This window comes from Musa acuminata, chromosome BXJ3-5 (genome assembly GCF_036884655.1).
Source record: "Musa acuminata AAA Group cultivar baxijiao chromosome BXJ3-5, Cavendish_Baxijiao_AAA, whole genome shotgun sequence".
In the NCBI taxonomy this organism is placed as follows: Eukaryota; Viridiplantae; Streptophyta; class Magnoliopsida; order Zingiberales; family Musaceae; genus Musa; species Musa acuminata.
The window spans coordinates 39231837-39254595 of record NC_088353.1 but is presented as its reverse complement, the minus strand read 5'-3'; the positions used below and the strand labels follow the sequence as shown (position 1 = coordinate 39254595).

Genomic DNA, 22759 nt, shown 5'->3' with positions numbered 1-22759 from the left:
GCCAGCTAAATATGAAGTAAACTACCTTTATATGGTAGTCGTCTCCAAGGGACATGCTAGCATAATTGCAAAATCTAAACCAAATCAAACCTCGACTAATATGTATTTCTTCCTACTTAATTTTTTTTAATTGTAATAATCAGAACAGGAATAGTTTGTATGATGTAAACCTAAAGTTGTTGGAAATTAGTTCATGTGATCCTGCCAGACTTGCTTTATATTTTACTAGTGTAATAGAAAATAATCACATGCCTCTTTTATCTTTTCTCTCCCTATTCCAAGATCTGTTTGTCATTGCACGCCAGAATCTGCTCATAGTTGCAGCAGTTATCCAAAGGATAAAAATGAATCAAAATAAAAATAGCAATATATCGCAGAAATATCAGAGATGACATACCTGGACCAATAAGATGGCATTCCACCTTTCTAGTCCCCGTCATCATCTAAATGATCACTAATAATGCCTGCTGCCTACAAAATGTTCATAATAAATGAGAGAAAATGAAAATTTCCAACCTTGGTATGAAGTCGATTTGTTCTCTCCTGGGTCCAAAGCTTTAGAACTGGAAAGAAAGGTCTCAGGAGTGTCATGACAATTTGAAAATTTTCAAGTAAACAAGCATGCTCATATCTAATCAATCAAATAGAGAATGCAAGACCACAACCAAGTGAACATGCACCTAGTATAAACAAGGAATCCTGTGGTCTGCTATCCATATGCTGGTCCAGTGCGTGCTGCACGTACGCTTCCATTGCATGCAGTATTTGTTTCTAATTGGCAAATCAATTGCCTGAAACATGTTTGGCTTATACAGGAAACTCGATTAATACCATAAAGTCTTACAATATATTAAAAACCAGGTCTTTTTGCATGCGATCAAGCAACCGCATCGGCAAGTTGTTACAGAAAATAAATGCTGTTTACATATGGTTTAACTACATTTATATCATCCGTAAGTTCCTACCTAACTAAATTTGAAATGACCTACTGTCCAGAGGCAGCCTTCGACTGTTGAGGCAAACCATCAATCATACTCAACTGTCTCCTCAGCTTTGCTATGTGGGCCTGTACCTGTACCAAGAAAAAAAGCTCATAAGACTTAGTCCTGTTCCAGCAGTTCTTTTTTTACATATTTTCCATCGACAGCCTTCAGTCTAGTGGTTTTTTTGTTAACTTAATAGGAATTTTGAAGAATGTGATTGCAGAGTCAGCAGTCAACCGACCAAGAAATTCAAAAACCTTGAAGGCATTACAGTTAACACTTTCCACAATGTAACATCCATTATTTGTTATCATAAAAATTAAAGAGGCCTTTCTTCATCATGTTTTAGTAACAGGAAACAAAATAGTGAAAGAAAACAACCAACATAAGCCTGTCTTAAAAACACCTGCCTAGTCCTGCTATATCATGAGAGTATATTTTAGAGACAATCGATATTTATGGAGGTGCAAAATAGATAATAAGATGTCAAAAATGCACAGACGAGCAAACTATGAAAAGATGAGTAAAAAATGAGCCTTATGCACACCTGTTGGCGAGCAGCTGCAAGTTTCAACAGCTCATCTGCCTCTGAAAAATTCAAAAACCACTGACTGAATGGATGATCCTTGGTATCACTTCTTTTCTTCTCGTTGACATGATCAATAGGACCTACAGAAAAATTAGTTAAACTTTAAATCATAAGAAAGCATGACAAAGAAGGCGAACAACAGAATCACAATATACCAGGAGCTGGCAAGTTTAGGCCAGAAGGTAGCCTTGGAACAATTGCAGCGGGATGGTTCTGTACTCGTGCAAAGAAGGCCTCTGAAGGCTCAGAGAAAACTATTTCATCATATGTTTCCGCAACAACAGGCTTTTTGATTGACTGGGGCCCACTATCCTCTTCGGGAAACAATTTTAGCTGGTGATATCTATGAATAATTATGACATGTTTATTCATTAGCAGGCAAAATTAATAATCATAAGAAGATTAAATAAGTTTCTGAAAGGACTTACAGGTCCAGTTGTTTGTCACATACATCACTGTGGAAAAAGAGTGTAATTGCTATTTCAAATTCACCCCATCCAGACTCAGAAAGTTCAAAAGGTGCTGATTCTACAACCCTAGTTGGGTTGTTGAAACTAGAGTGCAGTTGAAACACAGCACGCTTAACTATCACACTTAAATCCTCATTTGTTGCCCCACGAACATAAACAGTCCATTTGTGTGAATTGTACCTACAAGATGCAATGGAGTGAGTTAATTTTAGATGTTGTGACTCAGATGTGAAATAGCAAATATCACATATTAATCTTCCTAGAAGACAAGCTGTAGCAATAGCTACAGCTAAAAGAAAATAAAAGACTAAGAGAAGAGCAAAGACTTACTCAGTGGCCTTCTTTCCAAGCCAAAATGCTATAGTACCATAAACAATTGGAAAGCTTATTTCCACATCTTTAAGCCTTCTGGTCTAAGTTTGCAGAAGCACAACCAAGAGAAGCAAGTCAATATCATAAAACAATGATGCTTTCAAGTTGTCAGAGTAGTTTAAAAGCACAACAGAAGTTCTGAAACCACTTTTCTGTTCTACAGTTTTTAAAATGAAAGAAGTTTTAATTTATGTTCTTTGGACTTCTTAGGTCAACTTTTTGTTTAAGATGAATCTAGCCATTTACATCTGTTTTTAAAAACATATATTTAAAATCACATAGGTGAGAAATGCACACAAGGCTTTACTGGAGGATTGAATTCTTGACCTGTGGGAAAACCCTCCTGGATACCAATAATCCAAAAACTTGACAAATTTTCATCTGATATCTTTTGCAGTCTCATAATTGGCTATAAAAACAACCAAGAATGCAAAATCAAGAAAATACAGAATAATAAAACAGAAAAATTGCTGCTATGAGATAAATAAAGGAATAGTCTTCAGCTAAATAGATGAAAAAATGATAAGTCATTCTCGATCATGAAAAAAAGCACAGGAATCGGAGAGTGTTTCTGCATAAGACAAAGCACCTACTATAACAAAGATGCAAAGACTATTATGTAAAATAAATAAAAGAATAGTCTTCAGCTAAAATTAAAGGAACTGCTGCTATAAGATAAATAAAGGAATAGTTTTCAGCTAAAATAGATAGAAAAATGATTAAGCCATTCTCAATCATGAAAAAATGAACAGGAACTGGAAAGTGTGTTTCTGCACAAGACAAAGCACCTACTATCACAAAGATGCAAAGACTATTATGTAAGATGCCAAGAAATGGAATCAAGAATCAGGCTGAGACATGCAAAACGATTTTGGTTAGGGATCCAACAGAAATTAGCCCCAATTGACAAATCAGATGTGCAGATTTGCATTTCAAGCAAATAGCTAATTTTACTGTTGAAGATAAAAGAAAAACGAAAGAAGAAAACATACAAAAGAACAATAAGAAAAATCTAAGCTAAGAAAAATGCAAAATTAGCAACATACTAAATCATCTAAGGTTCACGATTTTTTCCAAAAGATATTAGGATAAATGGAAACTATTTGGCCTTATCGTCAGAAAATAAAGGTCAAAGTAATATTATGCACAAAACTGAGAGTTGCATATATGGCCTTGATCATTATAATCAAAAAGTAAATCAAAGATGGAAAGTCCCATATAAGATAAGGTCTTATAAGCCCAAGACAGGAAATTCTAGAGGAAGGTCAACCACAATGAAAAGGCAGAAGATATTGAACTATTTTCTCATCCGATCCTGCTTCTTCTCTTTTCCACTTCAAATGCACTCAATTGCCTAAAATTAATTAATTGACCAATGTGTATAAAATACTCTGTTTGTGCAGGATTTGACCAATCTTTGACCTATTCAAATCAATTTAAATAGAAATTAATCAGACTAAATAAATTAATTTCAACTAATCTCTCAACTCTTGATCATTTTGGCAAAAGAATTGCCTCGAACTGATCAATCCTGACAATTTCCTACCCCACCCATTTTTACTAGCTCCATTCATAAATTTAAGAACACCCATTTTTTAAAGATATATGACATTGACTCTGCTAATCCCAATCCAAAAAAAGGTTCCTGCTACCAGAAAAAGTGTTCAACTGATATGTCAAGCCAAGTTTTAAAAGCTGAGATCTTCCAAATATTATATAAGATGATTTGTAGCTTATTATGTTTGGTTTGAGTTAGTTTAGGTTTCTGAGTCCTCTCGAAACTTGAAAAGATAGGGAATTAAATAAAAATTTAATTGTGATAACACCCAGTTACCTTTCATATTCTTTTCGTACTCTAAATGTGAATAGAAATACTATGTTTGGATTATTTACAAATGAAAGAAATCTAGCTACTGAGCAATTGTTATTCACCAACAAATAATACGCCTATACGAGTTCCTCTTCAGTTGTTCTTCTTCCCTCTGGTTTTATTCCTCTCCATGGCTTCTGCTTCACCATCCTTTTTACTCCCACTCTCCAAAACATCAAAAATTATACGTGGCCTGGTGGATACTAACACTCTAGTGGGAGGTAATGTACTTAACGAGCCATCACCATGACCTCCAAAGCACTATTCCTGTGAGGTTCGAGATTCTTAGGTCATGTCATGGTATCAAAGTGAAGAGAATCTACAATGAGCAAAAGCACCACTAAAGGGAAATTGAAGCAATGCTATGACAGGCTAGAATGGTGTCAATGCATGAAAATAGTATCACCATAAGAGAACCAAAAGTACAACATGCTCTCATACCTGGACGACCATTTCAAATAATTGGGTTCTAATATTAAAGAAGTTAATATGTTCACAGCTTCCTAAAATTGAAGATATGAATGAGATAAAGAGAAGTGGAAGCTAATTCAAATGGTTTCGATCAATTGCAGAAAGACATGGTTGTAGTAGAAGTTTCTAAATCTTAAGAACTGAAGTTCAATCAGAAGTACAAATAAATATGCACCACATTTACACAATCTATGGAAGAGTTTGCAACAAGGAGTTGCCAAGTCCTGCTTCGTGTTGAAAAGGAATAAGTGCTCTTAGTTGAACAGGTCTAGAGTCCTGCCTCTTCAGTTGATAACCCTTTTCTTTTATTTTTTATGCTCTATATCAATGATCTAAATCTCAATAGAGTACTGATGTAGGAAAGTTGACTTTGCTAATCCCAATCCGAAAAGAGTTTCTGCCAGCATAATCAGGGTTCAACTAATTTGCTAAGCCTTACATAGGAACTAATGTATTCCAAATTTTATCTAAGATGAATTGTAGCCTATTATGTTAGGTTTGAGTTAGTTTAGGTTTTTAAGTCGTTTTTCTCTTGAAACTTAAAAAAGGTGCATTTGTAAATTTTTGGGAAAGGCCACAAGGGAATTAAATGTATTTTTATTGAGATAAAACTGTAGTACCTTCCTTTTTTTTGGTATTCCTGATGTGAATAAAAATACTTTGATTGAATTATACACAAATGAAAGAAATCCGGCCACTGTTTGGGTGGCTATTATTCACCAGTAAATATTGCATCCAAGTGAACAATGCTGTTCCTCTTTAATTGTTCTTCCTTTCTTTGGATTTATTCCTGTCCATGGCTTCTACTTCGCCATCCTTTTCAATCTCAATATCCTAAACATTGGATATTACATGTTGTCTAGTGGAACAATGTTATAATATTAATACTCTAAGTGGCAGGCAGCATACTCAATAAGCCATTACCATAACCACCAAAACTGTATTCCCGTGAGGTTCAAGATTCTGAGGTCATAACATAGTGTCAAAGTGAATAAATCCTATAATGAGCAAAAGCACCATTAAAGCAAAATGAAGCAAATTATTGATCGGCTATAACCATACAATAATGAATGGTACTAGTATTAACCAAAAAGGGAAGCAATACTACAATGTGCCTTCACACCTGGAGGACTATTTCGAATAATTGGGTTCTAATGTTGAAAAAGTTATATTTTCAGAAAGCTTCATAAAATTGAAGATGTGGAGGAGATAAAGAGAATGTGGAAGATAATGTGAAAGTTTTCTATAAATTGCAGAAAAATATGGTTGTAGGTGAAGTTCCTAAATATAAAGAACTGAAGTCCAAGTGAAGTACAAATGAATATCCACCTCATGTAAAAGATCTGTGGAAGCATGTGCAACAAGGGGTAGCAAGTACTGCTGCAAGCTGAAAAGGAAAAAATGCCCTTGGAACAGGTCTAGAAACCTGCTTCTTTAGTTGATAGCATATTTTATTATATTTTGCACTCTATATCAAGCATTTAAATCTTGATATAGTACTGATCCTGGAAACCTACCAGACTGGAAAGGTAAAGCATACCGAATGACATACCAGGTGGTAAATCAATTGGCTAAGATTGATTGAATACACCAATATGAACCATGTTTGTGCAAGATTGACCAATCTTAACCTATTCAGACTGCAATATACAAAATGAAATAAATTTTGACTAATTTCTCAACTGCTGATCATTTAGGCAAAAGATTGTTTGGAACTGATAAAACCTGACAGCTTCCTGTCCAGCCCATTTCTGACTGGCTCCATCCATAAATTTCAAAATAACCAATTTTCAAAATATTTGCCATTGACTCTGCTAATCCTAATCCAAAAAAGGCTCCTGCCAGCTAAATCAGGACACAACAAATCTGTATAGCCATGCTTCAGAAGCTTATGTATGCCAAGTTTTATCCAAGATGAGCTTTTTATGTTAGGTCTGATTTACTTTAGTTTTTTGAATCCTTATTCTCTTGAAACTTGAAAAAGTACATGGGAAATAAATGTATTTTATTTGGGATAACACTTTGTAACCTTCTTAGTTATTTTGTAGCCCTGATGCGAATAGGAATACTCTACTTGGATTATTTACAGATCAAAGAAATCCAGCTTCTGTTCAAGCGATTAGTATTTACTAGAAAATATAACATAGTGTTGTTAAAGGCAAGTACATGCTAAAAAGGTGTCAAGGTTCCAAAACGACCGAGGCACTAGGTACTCACCCAACGAAGCAAGACGCATGTCAATATAAAAATTATAAAAACTATATTCAAGGAGAAAAATCACCACTAAAACATCAAAGTAAATTCATTTAACCATTTATAAAGCATTAAAATACTACATTGTCCAAATCTACCAATAGAAATAACAATCCTAAAACTGCATTTGGATCATATTCAAAATGCTAACACTGCAATGGCACTCAAAATACTAATAACAAATTCAATTCTTTAAATAATTCATAAGCTATAATTAACAAAAATTAACTATTATTAATAATTAATATTACTATTAAATTCAAGAGAGATCGTACGGGACTGTCGAGAAGAAAGAAGAGAGAGAGAGAGAGAGCTTCGCTAGGAGAAGCAGAGAGAGGGGGTGAGGAACTGTGGATGTCAGCCACTAGGGTTGTCAAGTGTAAAAGCAAGGAGGAGGAGGAGCAGGATGGAGAGGGAGGGAAGCTGTCAAGAAGGTTTGGGGAAGACAATGGATGAGAAGGAGAAAGAGGGAGAGCGACAGCGGGAGGGAAGGAGAGGGGGGAGGGGGGAGAAACATGAAGGAGGAGGAGGGAAGGAGGAGGGGGCTGTCGGGGATGCTCGGTAGGGGGGAGCGATGGCGGAGGAAGAGCAGCAGGAGGGAAGGAGCTTGGGGAGGGGGTATCGAGGAGGCTCGACGGGACGGCTACAAAGGAGGAGGGAGAGAGATATCGGGAGGGAAGGGGGAATAAGCACGGAGGAGGAGAAGGGAGGGGGCGTCAAGGAGGCTCGACGGGGACGACGACGGGGGATGAGAGGGAGAGAGAGAGGCGCAAGGCACAAAGCCGGGAGTGAGAGAGAGGAAGAGGAGGTACCGCCACTAATGGAGGGCTGCTTTGTGCACGGATGCTGGAAGGAGTGGCCGGAATCATCACTGAAGCGGAAGCAGCGACGAGGAGCTATGGCCGCAGGAGACGAGGAGGCGGGGAAGCGAGGCGAGGACGACAACGAGGCGAAGTGATCGAGAATAGGGTTTCTCACACCATCGGGCTCGCCTTGCGGGATTGGGGACGGGACATGGCTTGGTTGAACCAATGGTAACATTTGGGTTCAACTCAAGCTAAATCATTTTGAATCAGGTTTCAAATTGGGTTAGGCAAGCCCTTGAGCTCAACTGCGCGACCCTAAGCAGAGCCCAAGTGAAGGCGCCCGCGCAGACCCTAATATCCTAAATATTATATATTACATATTGTCCAGTAGAACAATATTCTAATACTAATCCTCGAATACCGTAATATCCAAAGATTTTTCTATTTAGGTTCGAGATTCTCAAATCATATCATGGTATCAATGTGGATAAAAGCCTACAACTAGCAAAAGCACCATTAAAAGGAAATTGAAGCAATGCTATGATAGAATGGCACAAAAATCTACGAGAGCAGTATTATCATAAAGCGAAAAATAACTACAATATGCTTTCATATATGGACTATTTCAAATAAGCCCATGACTTTAGGACAATTTATGAAAAAGTATTTTTACTATTATTTTTTTAATCGGATGGTACCCCTTATTTATTTTTATCCGATAGTATCTTTTTTTCATAAATATTATTTTTTTCTTTTATTTTAAAATTCTTTTTAATTGATTCGTATCAACCCTCATTCCAATAAAATTATAAAATTAAATTTGATTTAATTAATAAAATAAAAATATATATCATTTGGAATCGTATTATACATTAAAGACATGACATTATTTTTTATAATTTTCTTTGAAATATTCATAATTTATCATTTTTTATTAATGATTATGAATTTATTAATATTTTAATTCGAAAAATTTTAATTTTATTTATTTAAATTAGTTAATAGGAAAATTGTAAAAAAAAAAAAAAAAACCTCTCTTTTTTAGTTTTCCTCTATCCTCATTTTCAAAATTCTCTAAGAGAGCTCTTTTTTCCCTAATGCTTTTTTCCTCACTTTTTCTATTGATCGGTTCAGTTACATTCTTTTTATACTATGTTGTAGTATTTTTAATAATACTAAGAAAATATTAAATATAATATAAAATATTATGTTTATAGTGTTTTTCTACTACTATGTAGTATTTTCTTAGTATCATAAAAAGCAATATAATGCAGTATAAAAACGCTATAAAAGCATATCAGATGGATATAATGGTTTGATGTTAGTGAATAACAATTATGACTAGTTTTTACGTTTTCATTATTGTTTTCATTTGTGTAACAAACCGCAAGCACCACTATAAAAAAAAAAAAAATGATCATAGGTATATGTAAGATATAATAATCTCAATCCAACTTGACCGACTAGATTATCAACTTAAGCATCAGAGAAGCATTATCAAGAATACTCCGATTGATTTTATAGGGTTTAGATATTTGACTCAAAGATTTTATCTTGAGATCGGTTGGAAGAAGAACTAGTTTGAATCCAAGTTAGCTTACAGCTCGGACAATCAAAATCTTCTCAAAGTAACTTTGAACTCTTTATATTTCCAATGTTGGAATATTAAATTAAATTTTATGATTATATAGAATTTTAGTTCAGAAATTCTAATCATAGTTGAAGTCAGAGTATTCAGTTTACCACTCTAACATCATGTAATATTTTAGTCATCCAAATATAATTTGGATGAGAAATATGGAACCAAGCTTAGGCTTTTGAGTTGAACTAATGTCAAATCTAATATATGTTAAACATTATTCGTTTTACTCAGACTCAACATTATTCAATTCCTATATGCTATCAGCATATAGTTAAATACAATTTGCTTTAAATGAATCAAAATAATAATAAAAAAAGCCAAGATGATCTTGATAGCCAAAGGTAATCTATGATTTGATTGAACAAAAAGAAAGAAATGAAAGATTGAGCAAAAGTCAAGCTTTAGATTTGACTAAATGAATATGTGCCACACTATGATATGTAGACATGGATGAGTGAACCACCTCTAGCATGATAAAAGAAAAAAACTAAGTTTGAACCCTAAACAATAATGAGAAGATAATTAGCCCACATATGAATATAGAAGATTTCAGGAGAAATATTCCTGTGTGAGATGGACTAAAAGAATAGTTGTATAATTTTAAGGATTAAAAGAGTTAGGTTATATATATTGAGATTGACTTACAACCTAAAAACCTAAGCTTTTGGGTTAAATTGGTGTCAAATCATATATATGTTATCCATAATCAGTTTCATTTAGACTCATCATTATTTAAATTTTTGATAGGTAGAGTGAGTGGAGCTAATTGGCATAATATGTTTGATACCTTTTCAGGTTTGGAAATCATAGAAATATCCACTCCATGTTAATATTAGTTGTCGATAAGTTACCATTCTTGGCTCAATCAGAGCCCATTTTCTCTTATATAGGGATTAAGGGCTTGTCGAGCTAATTGGTTGATCTAGAGAACATATGAGTCCAATCTGGTTCAGGTCTGGTCTCATCAACATGACAACCAACTAATTCAATTGGAAAAGTGAATGCAAAAACATATATATATATATATATATATATACACTAAAACATTTATGATAACTAATTAGAGAAATATCAATCTAGTTAATCAATATTATAATTTATCAAACCAACACTTGCTGTATTAGTTTGGTGATAATGTTTTAGATGGTTTCCCAGGAAAGCTGGGCGGTGCAACCGCCCAGGTTAGACGGTGGCACCATCTGAGCTTAGTCTTCGAGTGAGACTAGGCGGTGCAACTGCCCCAGTCAGGCGATGGAATCATCTGGGCTCAGTCTCCGAGCGAGATTGGACGATGCAACCGCCCCTGACAGGTAGTGGAACCGCCTGAGCTCGATCTCCGAGCTCTACCAAGCGGTGCAACCGCCCCTAACAGGAGGTGGCACCGGCCAGAGGCTCAGTCTCCAAGCTCTGCCAAGAGTTGCAACCGCCCTTGACAGGAGGTGGCACCGCCTAGAGGCTCATTCTCCGAGCTCTGCCAGGCGATGCAACCGCTAGACCCCGGAATTTCGGGAGATGATAGATTTGAGCTCGGAATTCAAACTGGTTTAGGGCCTATAAATACCCCACTCTTTCAGCAATGAAAGGGCACCCCAAAAGCACCGAAAGTTTGATCTTACTCTGTGATTTTTAGAGCTCAAAAGTGTTATAAAGGCTAGAAGTTCTCCTCCCTCTCTTCTTCCAAGTTTTGAGCTTTAAAGAGAGGAGAGAAATTCTGTAAAGGTTGTCTCCTAAGCCCGTCAAAATGGGTGAAACTGTAAAAGGATGGTTGGCCTTCGCCTATTGAAGGAAGGCCTCTAGTGGACGTCGGTGACCTCGTCGATGAAGGAAGCCAAAAGTGGATATAGGTCAAGATTGACCGAACCACTCTAAATCTCGGTTTGTATTTACTTTGAGCATCTTATCTTTATTGCAAACCTCCTCAGTAGCTTACTGTCTTATGCTCATTTACGAAATTTCCAACATAACTGCAAATTACCTTTATATCTTTGCAAGTTAAAGTGATTTACGAATCAGCTTTCTTACCAAAATCGCTTTTATCACACGAATGCAGTTTTAATCGTCGAAAGTTTTCCGCTGCACTAATTCACCCCCCTCCCCCCTCTTAGTGCTCTTGATCATATATATATATATATCTTAAAACATTTATGATAGCTAATTAGAGAAATATCAATCCAGTTAATCAATATTATAATTTATCAAACTAACACTTACAATAATAGTTTGGTGATAATGTTTTAGATTCACTTACAACTGGTCGAGGATATGAAACCTTATATGATAAATATGATACCAAATATCCTAACTCATAACACTAGTGACAAGATTCAATAATCTCATCTTCACCATAAAACACTCATTTTCTTATATGATTTCTTTTTATCCCTTGTAAAACTAAATTAATAATGATATTTTAATTTTTAGAAGGTATAAATATTAAAGTAATTTAATATCAATGGTAAAGCACAAGAGAATAAGGCAATGAAAATTTATTATTTTAATGATTTTAAATTTTGCACAAGTGTTTGCATTTTTTTTCTAAGATTGGACAAAAAAAAATCTTGCTTGTCTGAACTTAGTCCATCAATTATCTGATAAATCCAGTTGCTTTTTTATATTTCTTCTTTATTTTTCTGGTTGGACCCATAGATCCAATGCAATTCCAATAGGATGTGTTTTTGTACCCTACAAAAACCAAGTCCTCCCACTGATAGACGACTGTCAATTCATCCATTCGTTGCATGTCAAATCTGTGTTAAGGTTCTCATGAAAGTATTGTAGGAAACCATTCATCCTACTCTTTCTTTCCAGTTTAGAGCCTGTCTATTTTGAAACCTATGCATGATCTTATTAGAAGAAGAATAATATAACATATTCGACCAAGGTGGAGATTAAAATTTTTCGATGTTTCTGACCGAGAATTAGCTGCCTGCATTGCTCTACCAACAATGTCACATTTGCCAAAGATGAAAAGGAAATGCATCTTGTTGCAGCTGCATGGATGCCTGTGACACTTCCATATCACCTCTGAACCAATTAATTACCACCCTAAATATCTAATATATAACTCCTCTCTTCTTCTTCTTCTTCTTCTTCTTCTTCTTCTTCCCCCTATAAAGTTAGTTCTATAAGCAAAACCGCAGGGTAGGAAGAAGAAGATGGCTGGTCTGAACCAAACGAGCCCAAGCGTCTCGCCTTCTGGTACAGGCACCTCCACCTGGCTCAGCGATGAAAATTGGCGCCTTCTGGATCCTCTAGTCACCGTCCTCAACGTTGGTCTCATCGTCTTCGTGTTGTACATCCTCTGTCGGATCTACTACTGTATGTCTCGGCGCTCAAATGGAACCAGCACGGCTGCTTTTTCCTTTGATAACCCTACCGAGATCTCCCTGCCCACCACCACCAGGCTCAACAGAGATGTTCTGTCGACGTTGCCGATCTTCGTGTACGTCATGGCCGCTGACGACGAAAGGCTGGAGTGCGCCGTGTGCTTGACAGAGTTCGAGACTGGCGAGAAAGGGAGACTACTTCCGGGATGCAACCACAAATTCCATGTTGCCTGCATCGACATGTGGTTTGCGTCGCACTCCACCTGCCCCATATGCCGCTCCCGCGTCGAAGCCAATGCAGTGGGATCAGATGAGGCAGTATGATTCTTGTTTGCCTTCTTACTATGCTCTACTGTCGTATAAAAAAGATGGAGAGTGGTCCTTCGTATGTCAAGATATTTTACGAGCATATTCTAACTCAATCTTGCGTGGGCAAACCTTCCATAGCCATGTAGTTTGCCTAAACGTGTAGTCGCGTAAACACAATCAAATCATGCATGCTCGGATTTAAAGATTTATATTACCTCGTTTTTCTAATACTATTATTATGCTTCTCTCTCTCTCTCTTTGTTTCATTCTACACAATTTACTGGAAAAAGCTCTCTACCAGATAGATAGTGCCCTTTATTCAGAATTTAGCCCTTTTTCATGAATTAATAGGTATGACCTCACTCATTTTTATTAAATAATTGATTTTCACTATAAAATATACTTCTTTTTTTTTTTTAAAGGGTTTGGTTCAAAAGAAATTATCTCCTCCTCCCTTTACTCATCCCTATCTATTTTCTCTTCCTTCTTCCATTCTGTCTTATCCTCAACCTCCATCACCTCCTCTTTTCTCTCCTCCTTCTCTTTTTCCTCCTTCAAAAATATTTTAAAATTTTAAAAAAATTAATATTTTTAAGATTCTCTAAAGTTAAAATATAAATGAAGTGTTATAATCTTAGATGGGTCAGATACACATGATTTTGAACTAAAACACATTGGACTCTATAAACCTAGTAAGCGAGTATAATTTCATTTATTTTCAAGTTTAACAAAGTCAACTTTTACCAAACCATCTCAAGCTTTTGTGTTTGAACATGATTCTAACAAAGATTGCATTTATTTTTTCATTTTATGATGAATTTAAGATCATTTTGTACCAAAAATTGCATGTTTTTGGATATGTTTTTTTTAGAGGATTTGTTTTATGATTTTAGGATAATTAATTATATAGGTCTTTAAAACAAGTATATTTTAGTCTATTTTGGAGAGTAATGGGATCAATGTCTATTAAACGATCTAAAACTTTCACAACTCCAATAGAATGGATTCTAACAAGGATTTTAGTTGAGTTTTTTAAAAATAATTTTAGGAAAATTATCGAATTTTGCATGTTTTTGGGTAAGTTTTATAAATGAGTATAATTTATTTATTTTTTATTACAACAAAGTTAATTTTGACCAAACAATCTTAAACTTTTATAATTCTATTAGAACATTATATTATCATAGAATCTATTATTTTTTCTATTTTATGATAAATTTTGGATAAATAATTACAAATTCAAAGATGAGGATGAAGTTTAAACGAGAATATTTTATTTTATTTTATTTTATTTTATAGTGTAATAATGTCAACTTCCATCAAATGGTCTCAATCTTTCATGATTATACTTGATTATTATTCTAACATGAATTTTTATAACTTTTTCTCTTCTTGGTATTTTTTGATTTTTTTTGGTAGATTTTGTGAACGAGTGTAATTCAATTCATTTTCGAGTATAGGCAGGTCAATTTCAACCAAAGCATCTTAAACTTTTACAATCATAATAAAATATAATTTTAACATGAATTATATAAGTTTTTTATTTTATAATAAATTTAGGATCGTTTTGTATCGAAAGTCATATGTATTGAGATAAGTTATTTGAACGAGTGAGAAGAAGGTGGAACGGAGGCGGAGGAGGCGAGGGGGAGAGGAGGAGCAAAGATTTTTTTTTTTTTAACCTCGTAATGTGAAGAATATATAAAGCCAGATAAGCTATTTGTGGTTCAAGATCATTTAGATGAATATTTTATGGACATTAATTGTTGAACACGATAATCCATAAAGCCAGGTAAATTTGTTTGGTAATATTTTCCATAAAGAAGATGTTCAAGATTTTTGCATATTACTGTGATTTTGCAATGAAAGATTAGCGTTAGAACATTAAAATATGTGATAATGTAAAATTAAAAATGTTGTCGCGGATCAAAGCACAAATCGATCGAGCTTATTGTATATGGATGATCATTTTTTACAGCATCACTCAGTTTTCCAAAGATTCCAAGGAATGATGCAACATGTCAATAATATTCTTTTAGTTTAATTTAAGAGAGAATGTGTCAACATTAAGTTAAACTCTAATTAGGAGTCCAATTATATGCTTTATATATTTATTTATAATCTATCCAAATTATGCTTTTGCCAACCTTGGAAGCTGCACAAACTATATTTTTGAGTTAGCACTCTTTTGGCAACAGGCAGCAGAAGGAGCCACAAGTATTCTCTTGGCCAAAAATATATTGATATATTTATTTTGTCCTGATCTGTAATTTTTAGTGAATGAATATCTTTTTGTATGAATAAGAAACATCATTTGTGTTCCCAAGTATCATGTTCCGTATATAAATTGATAAGATCATTCCATATTGATTGAGGAGTACGGGAACCATCACCCAAATTGATAAGATCTTTCTTATTTTTAAAGTTATATTTTAGAGTTCATATGTTCCGAAAGAATAAAATTATGTGAGTATATCCATAGTTAGGATAAGTTCTTTTATTCTTTTATTCTATTAAAGAATAAAAGAATATTTTTTATTCATCTCTTCTACGTGCACTCAACAATAGTATAAAGTATAAAAGAATAAAGAAAGAAAGTTTGTCAGAAACAAAATAATAAAATGAATAAAAAATATTTTCAATTTGTAGTACTTTGGATTCATATAAGAATATCTATTTATATTAGTCAAAAGAGAAAATTTAATTTAAAAAAAAATTATATCTTAATAAAAAAAATTTTAGTACTTTGGATTCATATAAGAATAAAAAAAATTTTTTTTATCAAATTGAAATAGATGCTCTTATAGCAAAGAAGGTAAGAGCGTCGTATGGTTTCTTTTTAGTACCAAATAATATGATGAATCTTATAATTTCAAAGAGAGAGAAGATCATTTTGAGAAGATGTGATCCAAAGGTACACGATTGGTACGAGAGTTTAGCACAATCACAATAAATACTTACATTGACTTGTTGCCAGTAAAAAAAAATAGTGACAAAAGATTAAGTATCTTAATGAGAAAAATTTTCAATTAAATGCATTGCTGATGTAACACACCCAATTGATGCATTGTCATATTTAGGAAGGGTGTATTGACGATTGATCAAAAATAATTATTATATTAAATACAGATTAATAAAAATTCATATGCATCTTACTCTAAATTGGTTGAGTTATGAAACGATTTTTTGTTAACTGAATTTTATTTCATTACATTAATCTGATATCTATTAATTATGCAACATTAAATTATCTCTTAGTGCTCTGCATGACAGTCTTGCCATTAGCATGCACTGCATGATTGGGTGGAAGTGGTCTTCCCGTAATTGGTGGCTCAGCCACTTCATTCGCTTGACTCGGCTGTCGAATGAAAGCGTGTGACTGTCGGTGTTGTGGATCTAATTTGCGATCTCCCCTGTCCTTATCACTCTCGGTTACTATAACAAATGCCATAAAGGGCTACTCTCTTCCTTGATTCTTGTAGATTTTGCTCCCTCCCTCAAAAGTTGCTGTAATGAAATTATATATATTGGAAATGATAATTAATTTAAGCTAGTGAAGACTTTTTGGTAGCATACAATTTTTAGAGTCTATGGAGTAGGAGCTCGCGATCCGGACTTGCATGAGTTCGCATCCAATACCAATAAGTCAACGCACTCTGTCTTTGTACTTCTCTTTCTTTTTCTTTCCTATTCTTATTGTGTCTCTGATACTTAACGCGGATCAGTGTCTCTTTCGTTACTTTCCTCTCTTGCCTTCAAATTAACACGCATCCATCACCACCAATCCCTTCCTATTCTCGCAGCTTTTCACTTCCTAAGCTCCCTCACTTTCTTTTTTACCTCTCAGGGTTCCGATGATGAGCTCTGGTAGTAGTAAAAGAAGCAAACTCCTCCTTTCATGCATCGTCTTCTCTTCTCTGTTCCTCCTCCTGCTAACGTTCTCCAGTGTGCCAAAACCTGAGGCTTACCACCATAAACTCCGGGTACATTCTCACCTTCATGTCGCCGCCGCCGCGGTCGACCACTGTGACGGCACGCTATACCCGGAACTGTGCGTTTCCACCCTCTCCGTCTTCCCAGATTTGCACTCCAAGTCCCTTCCCGAGGTCATCTGTGCCACCATCAACGCCACCGAGGCCGCCGTCCGCGGCTCCGCCAAGAACTGCACCGACTACCTCAACAGACGCGGTTACAACCTCGACGGCCGCCAGCGCCTCGCCATCGACGACTGCCTCGATCTCTTCTCGCAGACTCTCGACGAGCTGCGCGCCGCCTCCGCCGGCCTCACATCCGGCGCCAGCGCCCACGTCGACGATGTCCAGACGGTCCTCTCCGCCGCCATCACCAACCAGTACACGTGCCTCGACGGCTTCTCCTACGTCAGTAAAGGTGGCGGATACCGCTCGGTTATCAAGCGGCGGCTCTACCACGTCTCCCACCTCGTCAGCAACTCCCTCGCCATGGTGAAGAAGATCCAACGGCGGCGGGCGTCACGGCCGCAGCGCGAACCACTGGACGGCTACGGGAAGGTGGCGGACGGGTTCCCAGATTGGGTGTCGGTGAAAGACCGGAGGCTGCTGCAAGCGCCTTCGAACTCGACGACCCCGAACTTGATAGTGGCGAAGGACGGGAGCGGCAACTTTACGACGATAAGCGACGCGGTGGCGGCGGCGCCGAACAACACCAAAACGAGATTCGTGATATATATAAAGGCGGGGGCGTATTTTGAGAATGTGGAGGTGACGAAGAACAAGAAGAACCTAATGTTCATGGGCGATGGCATCGGGAAGACGGTGGTGAAGGCGAGCAGGAATGTGGTCGATGGATGGACCACCTTCAGATCTGCTACCGTCGGTAAGCTATATCCTTCTTCCTCTTCATCTTCCTCAAACATAATCACAATGCTCTCTTGGCTTCTGAATGTTGTCTTTTCCTTTTGATGGTTCAATTTGGCTCAATGTTTAACTTATGTGAATATTAGCATTGTCAATTTCTGAAGGTTTTAAGATTTTTCTTCTTTAAACTTTGGAGATGATAACTGGAACAAATTAATGGTGACCACCGCTAACTACTCAGATTTCAAGTCTTTTTTTCTCGGTATCAAAGTGAAGTTGAACTAATCAAAGGTCTCTTCGGAGACATCCGATAATACAAAGGATTATGAACAAAGTCCTGTACTTCACATTCTTCTTTCTTTTCTGATGTCTTTCATTTTAGTTATCTTGCAAGATAGATTTTCTTTTATATACAGTATGAGAATTATTAGCACTAAATTTAGCAATCCCGGACGTGGAGCTTAGGTTGATGAAGATTTACTAGCACATGACAAATGTATTGAATGTAGAGCTCCAGTGGGGTTTGTTTTGTTTGGCATTAATGGTGGTATCAATAGAATAAAGTTCAGGACCTTTAAACACTGAACACAACGGAGCAAGATAGAAAAAGACCCGTCGGTATAGGGAGAGATATTGGGTGATAAATGTTTCACATTCAAAAGAGAAGTCAGTCAGGTCTTCTCGTAAAGTGCATCATGCAATCAAAATCTACCATGTGGCATTTTGAATGCACACGGTTCATGAGTCTTCCCAAGTTTCAACATCCATTTGTGGACTCCACATGAAGGTAGATGAAAACACAATATGGGACAATGGACAAGGAATCAGGGAGCAGTAGGCGTTCCCGAGGTCATATCACTCCAGTCTCAAACTAGATCTGATACTTGTTTAGTGTTGTTTCGCCAGCCACTTGTACGATACATGACTACTGACCCTCTGCAACTGTGTTCCAAATTATTTGAGGACAGTCGACAGCCATATCTTCTTGTCTTCTTTACTTAGAAACTGGTAGCTAGCTTGCATTCACCAGCTTGTGTGTTCTACCGTAGCCCGAGGCACGTTGGCCACCAGAAACTGGCATTAGCTTATGTTAGTGAATAAATGTATAGTGGCTGGTTAGTCAGTACGATCCGGCCCACGGGTCGATGTCAGGAGTCTTCTGTCGGGTGAGCTAGATGCTGAGATCGATCGGGCCCTCGCATCGGGGTGCTGATTAGTGTTCCTTGGTGTGCCGATCCGGGCGCCGTGTATGCCGAGCTGCGTCTCTCATTCTCCGGGATGGTTGACAGCTCGTCTTCATGAGGTGGTCGCGCCCTCGTGAAGGGGTGCTGGTCGGGATCTGGGTCGATTGGCTGCTCTCCTTCGTGCACTGGATGGCGATTCCCAAGTGGTTGACAACTCACCTTCGTGAGGTAACTGCGTTTTCCTACAAAAATGGCTCTCGTCGGGATCGCCTAACGAGGCCCCTCCGACGAGCAAGTCAGTGGAGTGATCGATTGATCTTTTGCCTCCTTTTTTCTTCCTGGATCAGATCGGGGGTATTTATACCTGCGTGCGGGAATTGGTCAGGTATGACCATTGACTCTGGGGGCGGAACAACCTCTCTGACGAGATGGTGTCTTCAAAGGTGCTTGAGTAGTGTCAAACGACACTGCCCTAACAGCAAACGATACCGCCCCCGGCTCTTGGGGTGGTCAGGCCACACAGTCGCATCGTTGGAGCTTGATGTGGCGTGCACCCCACGGTTCTAGAGGCGTACGGTGTCGCTTCGGTCTGCAGCGTCTATCGGTGGTTCACATAGGGCCAAAATACGCCCTATCTGCAGCGTCTATCGGTGGTTCTAGTGGCGTGCCGACGGATTGATTTGTCAGCACGAATTGATTTGTCGGGGGTAATTTAGGGGGGTGGTGCCCCGTGATCTGGGCAGGATAGACCCTGCTGGTCGAATGGCAGGGGCCTATCGAGGTGAAATCGACGAGGCAAGACCTGCGCAGCGAGGCTGGATTGACTCATCGGAGGGCGTTTTAGAGGGGCGGTAACCCGTGATTTGGGCAGGACTGACCCTGCTGGTTGAATGGTAAGGGCTTGTCGAGGCGAAACCGAAGCGTCAAAACCAGCGAGGTGAGACCTACGCGGTGAGGTTGGATTGGCCGAGGCGCGTGGCTCGAACGTTGGATTTGGTCGAGATGCGACTCGGGCGTTGGATAGCCGAGGTGCATGGCTAGGACGCTGGTTTTGGCTGAGGTGTGCTGAGGCATGGCTCGGGCGTTGGATGGTCGATGTGCGTGGCTCGAACTCATAATAAACTATTAATATAATGATACATATAATTTAAGTTTAAAAAAGGGATCTATTTTAACCTTTGTGATTTTGGTCATGAACCATTTAAGTCTTTATAGTTATGATGGTATCTAAAATAATTTTTACATTTTAAAAAACATAACATATAAGTCTTTCTTATTAAGTTTGAGTTAATAGACATTAGAGTCTACTTATGTGTTGACTTACAATAAACTATTAATATAATAATATATAATTTAATTTAAAAAAAATTAAGACAATGATCAATGGAGAGATGAGATGTTGTCGTGGAAGCGACCACCAATGGTAGTACCAATTCGTTGTTGCTTAGTAGGGTATCGTTACATATGTAGCCCCTCTCACACTAATGATAAACTTAAGAGCTTTTAATTCTACCTCAAATGGATGTGCGTCCACTAGTAAGACACTAGAATGCAATGGTCTCATGGCCCCTCTTCCTCATCTTAAGTATCTTTGTTCCCATCGCTTCCCACTTCGTCATCTCCTGTACCCCCACCCATCACACCTACGACGTGATAATCCAACTCTCCCTTACCTCCATCTCTTTGCATTATGATCTTCATCGTTTCCTCTTTCTTGACAAGATAGACTTTTTTTAAAAAAACTTAAATTACACATGCTATTATATTAATGATTTATTATAAGTTAGCATGTTACATAAGCAAACTCTAATATTTGTTAACTTAGATTTAACAGGAGAGGCTTATATGTTATAATTTTAAAAATATAAGGATCATTTTAAACATAAACAAAACCATAAGAGATTAAGTGATATATGACCAAAACTACATGAGCTAAAATGGATTTTTTTTTTTAACTTAAATTATACGTCTCATTATATTAATAATTTATTATGAGTCAGCATCTATATAAGTAGACTCTAATATCTATTAACTCAGTCTTGATGGGAGAGACTTATATGTTATATTTTTAAAATATAAAAATTATTTTAGACATAAAATAAATTATAAGACTTTAAGTGGTTCGTGACTAAAATTACAGGGGCTAAAATTAACCCTAACCCTTATTTCTATAGTTGGTTTTAGAGTTCCTCTCCAAACCTTTATATATATATATATATATATATATATATATGCCATTTTTTTTTTTATGAAAGAGAGAGAAACAAAAGTATATGCAATTATAATTAAAAGACTACATCAATAAATATCGAGAGTTAAATCCTCTTGATGTGAAATAAAACATGTAGTGCCAAACGTATCGTTTACATTCTATTCTCTTGTTTAGTGAGCGAAGAGTTGTGTCCTCTGCAGCTGTAGTGGGCGATGGGTTTCTCATGCGAGACATCACCATCGAGAACGCCGCAGGGCCCAGCAAGCTCCAAGCCGTGGCGCTCCGGGTGGGCGCCGACCTCTCCGCCTTGTACAAATGTAGCTTCGTGGGCTATCAAGACACCCTCTACGTGCACTCTCTACGCCAGTTCTACCGGGAGTGCGATGTCTACGGCACCATCGACTTCATCTTTGGCGACGCCGCGGTCGTGCTCCAGAACTGCAACCTCTACGCCCGGAAGCCTATGTCGAACCAGCAGAACGTCTTCACCGCGCAAGGCCGAGAGGACCCGAACCAGAACACCGGCATCTCCATCCACAAGTGCAAGGTCGCCGCGGCCGCCGACCTCATCCCGGTGCAGTCCAACTTCTCGACTTATCTCGGCCGGCCGTGGAAGGAATTCTCCAGAACGGTGTTCATGCAGTCGTACCTCGACAGCTTGATCGATCCTGCCGGGTGGCTGGAGTGGAATGGCGACTTTGCGCTGAACACGCTGTACTACGGAGAGTACATGAACCGGGGTCCTGGCTCGAACACCACGGGCAGGGTGAAGTGGCCGGGCTACCGGGTGATCAACAGCTCGGCGGAGGCGAGCAACTTCACGGTGACTTCCTTCATCCAAGGTGATCAGTGGCTGGGATCCACTTCCGTCCCTTTTACTTCAGGATTGAATTGAGTTCTCATTCTCCTAACTTTTCGGTAGATAGTTTTGGCCTGCATGCATGAGCGTAGCTCATCGTTCTCCTTGCATTGGTCGTTACTTCTACTTCGAATGCTTGAATAATATGTTCGTTTGAGATCTTTTGAGTCATCGTGTTTGTTGTGGTGCCACTTTTGAAATTTGTCTTCTTTCTTGATCTTATAAAATGGAAGCAGAAAGGCGACTTGAGATATGTATTATATCTAATTATTCTCACTCGTCTCCCGATATTAAATTTATGATAAATTTAATCTCAAACAAAGATTAATTTCATAACCCCTCCACATGTCCAACAATGCTCTAACAATGGTATAGTATTTTTTTTATTTTAATTTTCTTAAACATATTCAATCAAAATTAAAGATTGAGGGCAATGTTTGGTAGCACAATAGTAGAAAATTTCACTTCCCAATTTAAGGATGTACATTTGATAGGATCAAAATTAGGTAGCTGATGTACCATCCTAAATTATCCTTTCTATTGATATAACTAAAATTGACCATATTAATAGCCTTTTG

The 22759-nt window shown here is 37.4% G+C and overlaps 3 protein-coding genes across 4 annotated transcripts; 2 read left to right on the top strand and 1 right to left on the bottom strand.

The window, feature by feature from the left end:
• Nucleotides 1-801: 801 nt before the first annotated feature.
• LOC135584681 (transcription initiation factor TFIID subunit 14b-like) lies at nucleotides 802-7993 on the bottom strand. Of its 2 annotated transcripts, none has more exons than XM_065152622.1 (6): nucleotides 7821-7993; nucleotides 2373-2455; nucleotides 2001-2222; nucleotides 1728-1915; nucleotides 1531-1652; nucleotides 802-1072 (listed from the first exon to the last, which is right to left on the bottom strand). In XM_065152622.1, exons 1-6 carry the CDS (start codon nucleotides 7875-7877, stop codon nucleotides 986-988), a joined length of 759 nt encoding a protein of 252 aa, XP_065008694.1. In that variant the 5' UTR covers nucleotides 7878-7993; the 3' UTR covers nucleotides 802-985. The 2 variants fall into 2 exon arrangements, with proteins under 2 accessions (XP_065008694.1, XP_065008695.1); XM_065152623.1 differs by lacking the exon at nucleotides 7821-7993 and adding an exon at nucleotides 2742-2938.
• Nucleotides 7994-12611: 4618 nt separating this feature from the next.
• LOC135638419 (RING-H2 finger protein ATL17-like) lies at nucleotides 12612-13106 on the top strand. The gene has a single exon (XM_065151534.1). It carries the CDS (start codon nucleotides 12612-12614, stop codon nucleotides 13104-13106), a length of 495 nt encoding a protein of 164 aa, XP_065007606.1.
• Nucleotides 13107-16812: 3706 nt separating this feature from the next.
• LOC135638475 (pectinesterase-like) lies at nucleotides 16813-22340 on the top strand. The gene is made up of 2 exons (XM_065151592.1): nucleotides 16813-17945; nucleotides 21523-22340. The coding sequence occupies exons 1-2, from the start codon at nucleotides 16946-16948 to the stop codon at nucleotides 22215-22217; spliced, it is 1695 nt and encodes a 564-aa protein (XP_065007664.1). The 5' UTR covers nucleotides 16813-16945; the 3' UTR covers nucleotides 22218-22340.
• Nucleotides 22341-22759: the final 419 nt, after the last annotated feature.

Excerpts from the sequence above, each read along its gene's own strand:
- LOC135584681 (XM_065152622.1), bottom strand. The coding sequence starts at position 7,877 with ATGATTCCGGCCACTCCTTCCAGCATCCGTGCACAAAGCAGCCCTCCA. Across the intron at positions 2,456-7,820 it reads GCAGCCCTCCATTAGTGGCG|ACCAGAAGGCTTAAAGATGT; the intron begins GTACCTCCTCTT and ends CTGCAAACTTAG. Across the intron at positions 1,916-2,000 it reads TGTGACAAACAACTGGACCT|ATATCACCAGCTAAAATTGT; the intron begins GTAAGTCCTTTC and ends AATTATTCATAG.
- LOC135638419 (XM_065151534.1), top strand. The coding sequence starts at position 12,612 with ATGGCTGGTCTGAACCAAACGAGCCCAAGCGTCTCGCCTTCTGGTACA.
- LOC135638475 (XM_065151592.1), top strand. The coding sequence starts at position 16,946 with ATGATGAGCTCTGGTAGTAGTAAAAGAAGCAAACTCCTCCTTTCATGC. Across the intron at positions 17,946-21,522 it reads CTTCAGATCTGCTACCGTCG|CTGTAGTGGGCGATGGGTTT; the intron begins GTAAGCTATATC and ends TGTCCTCTGCAG.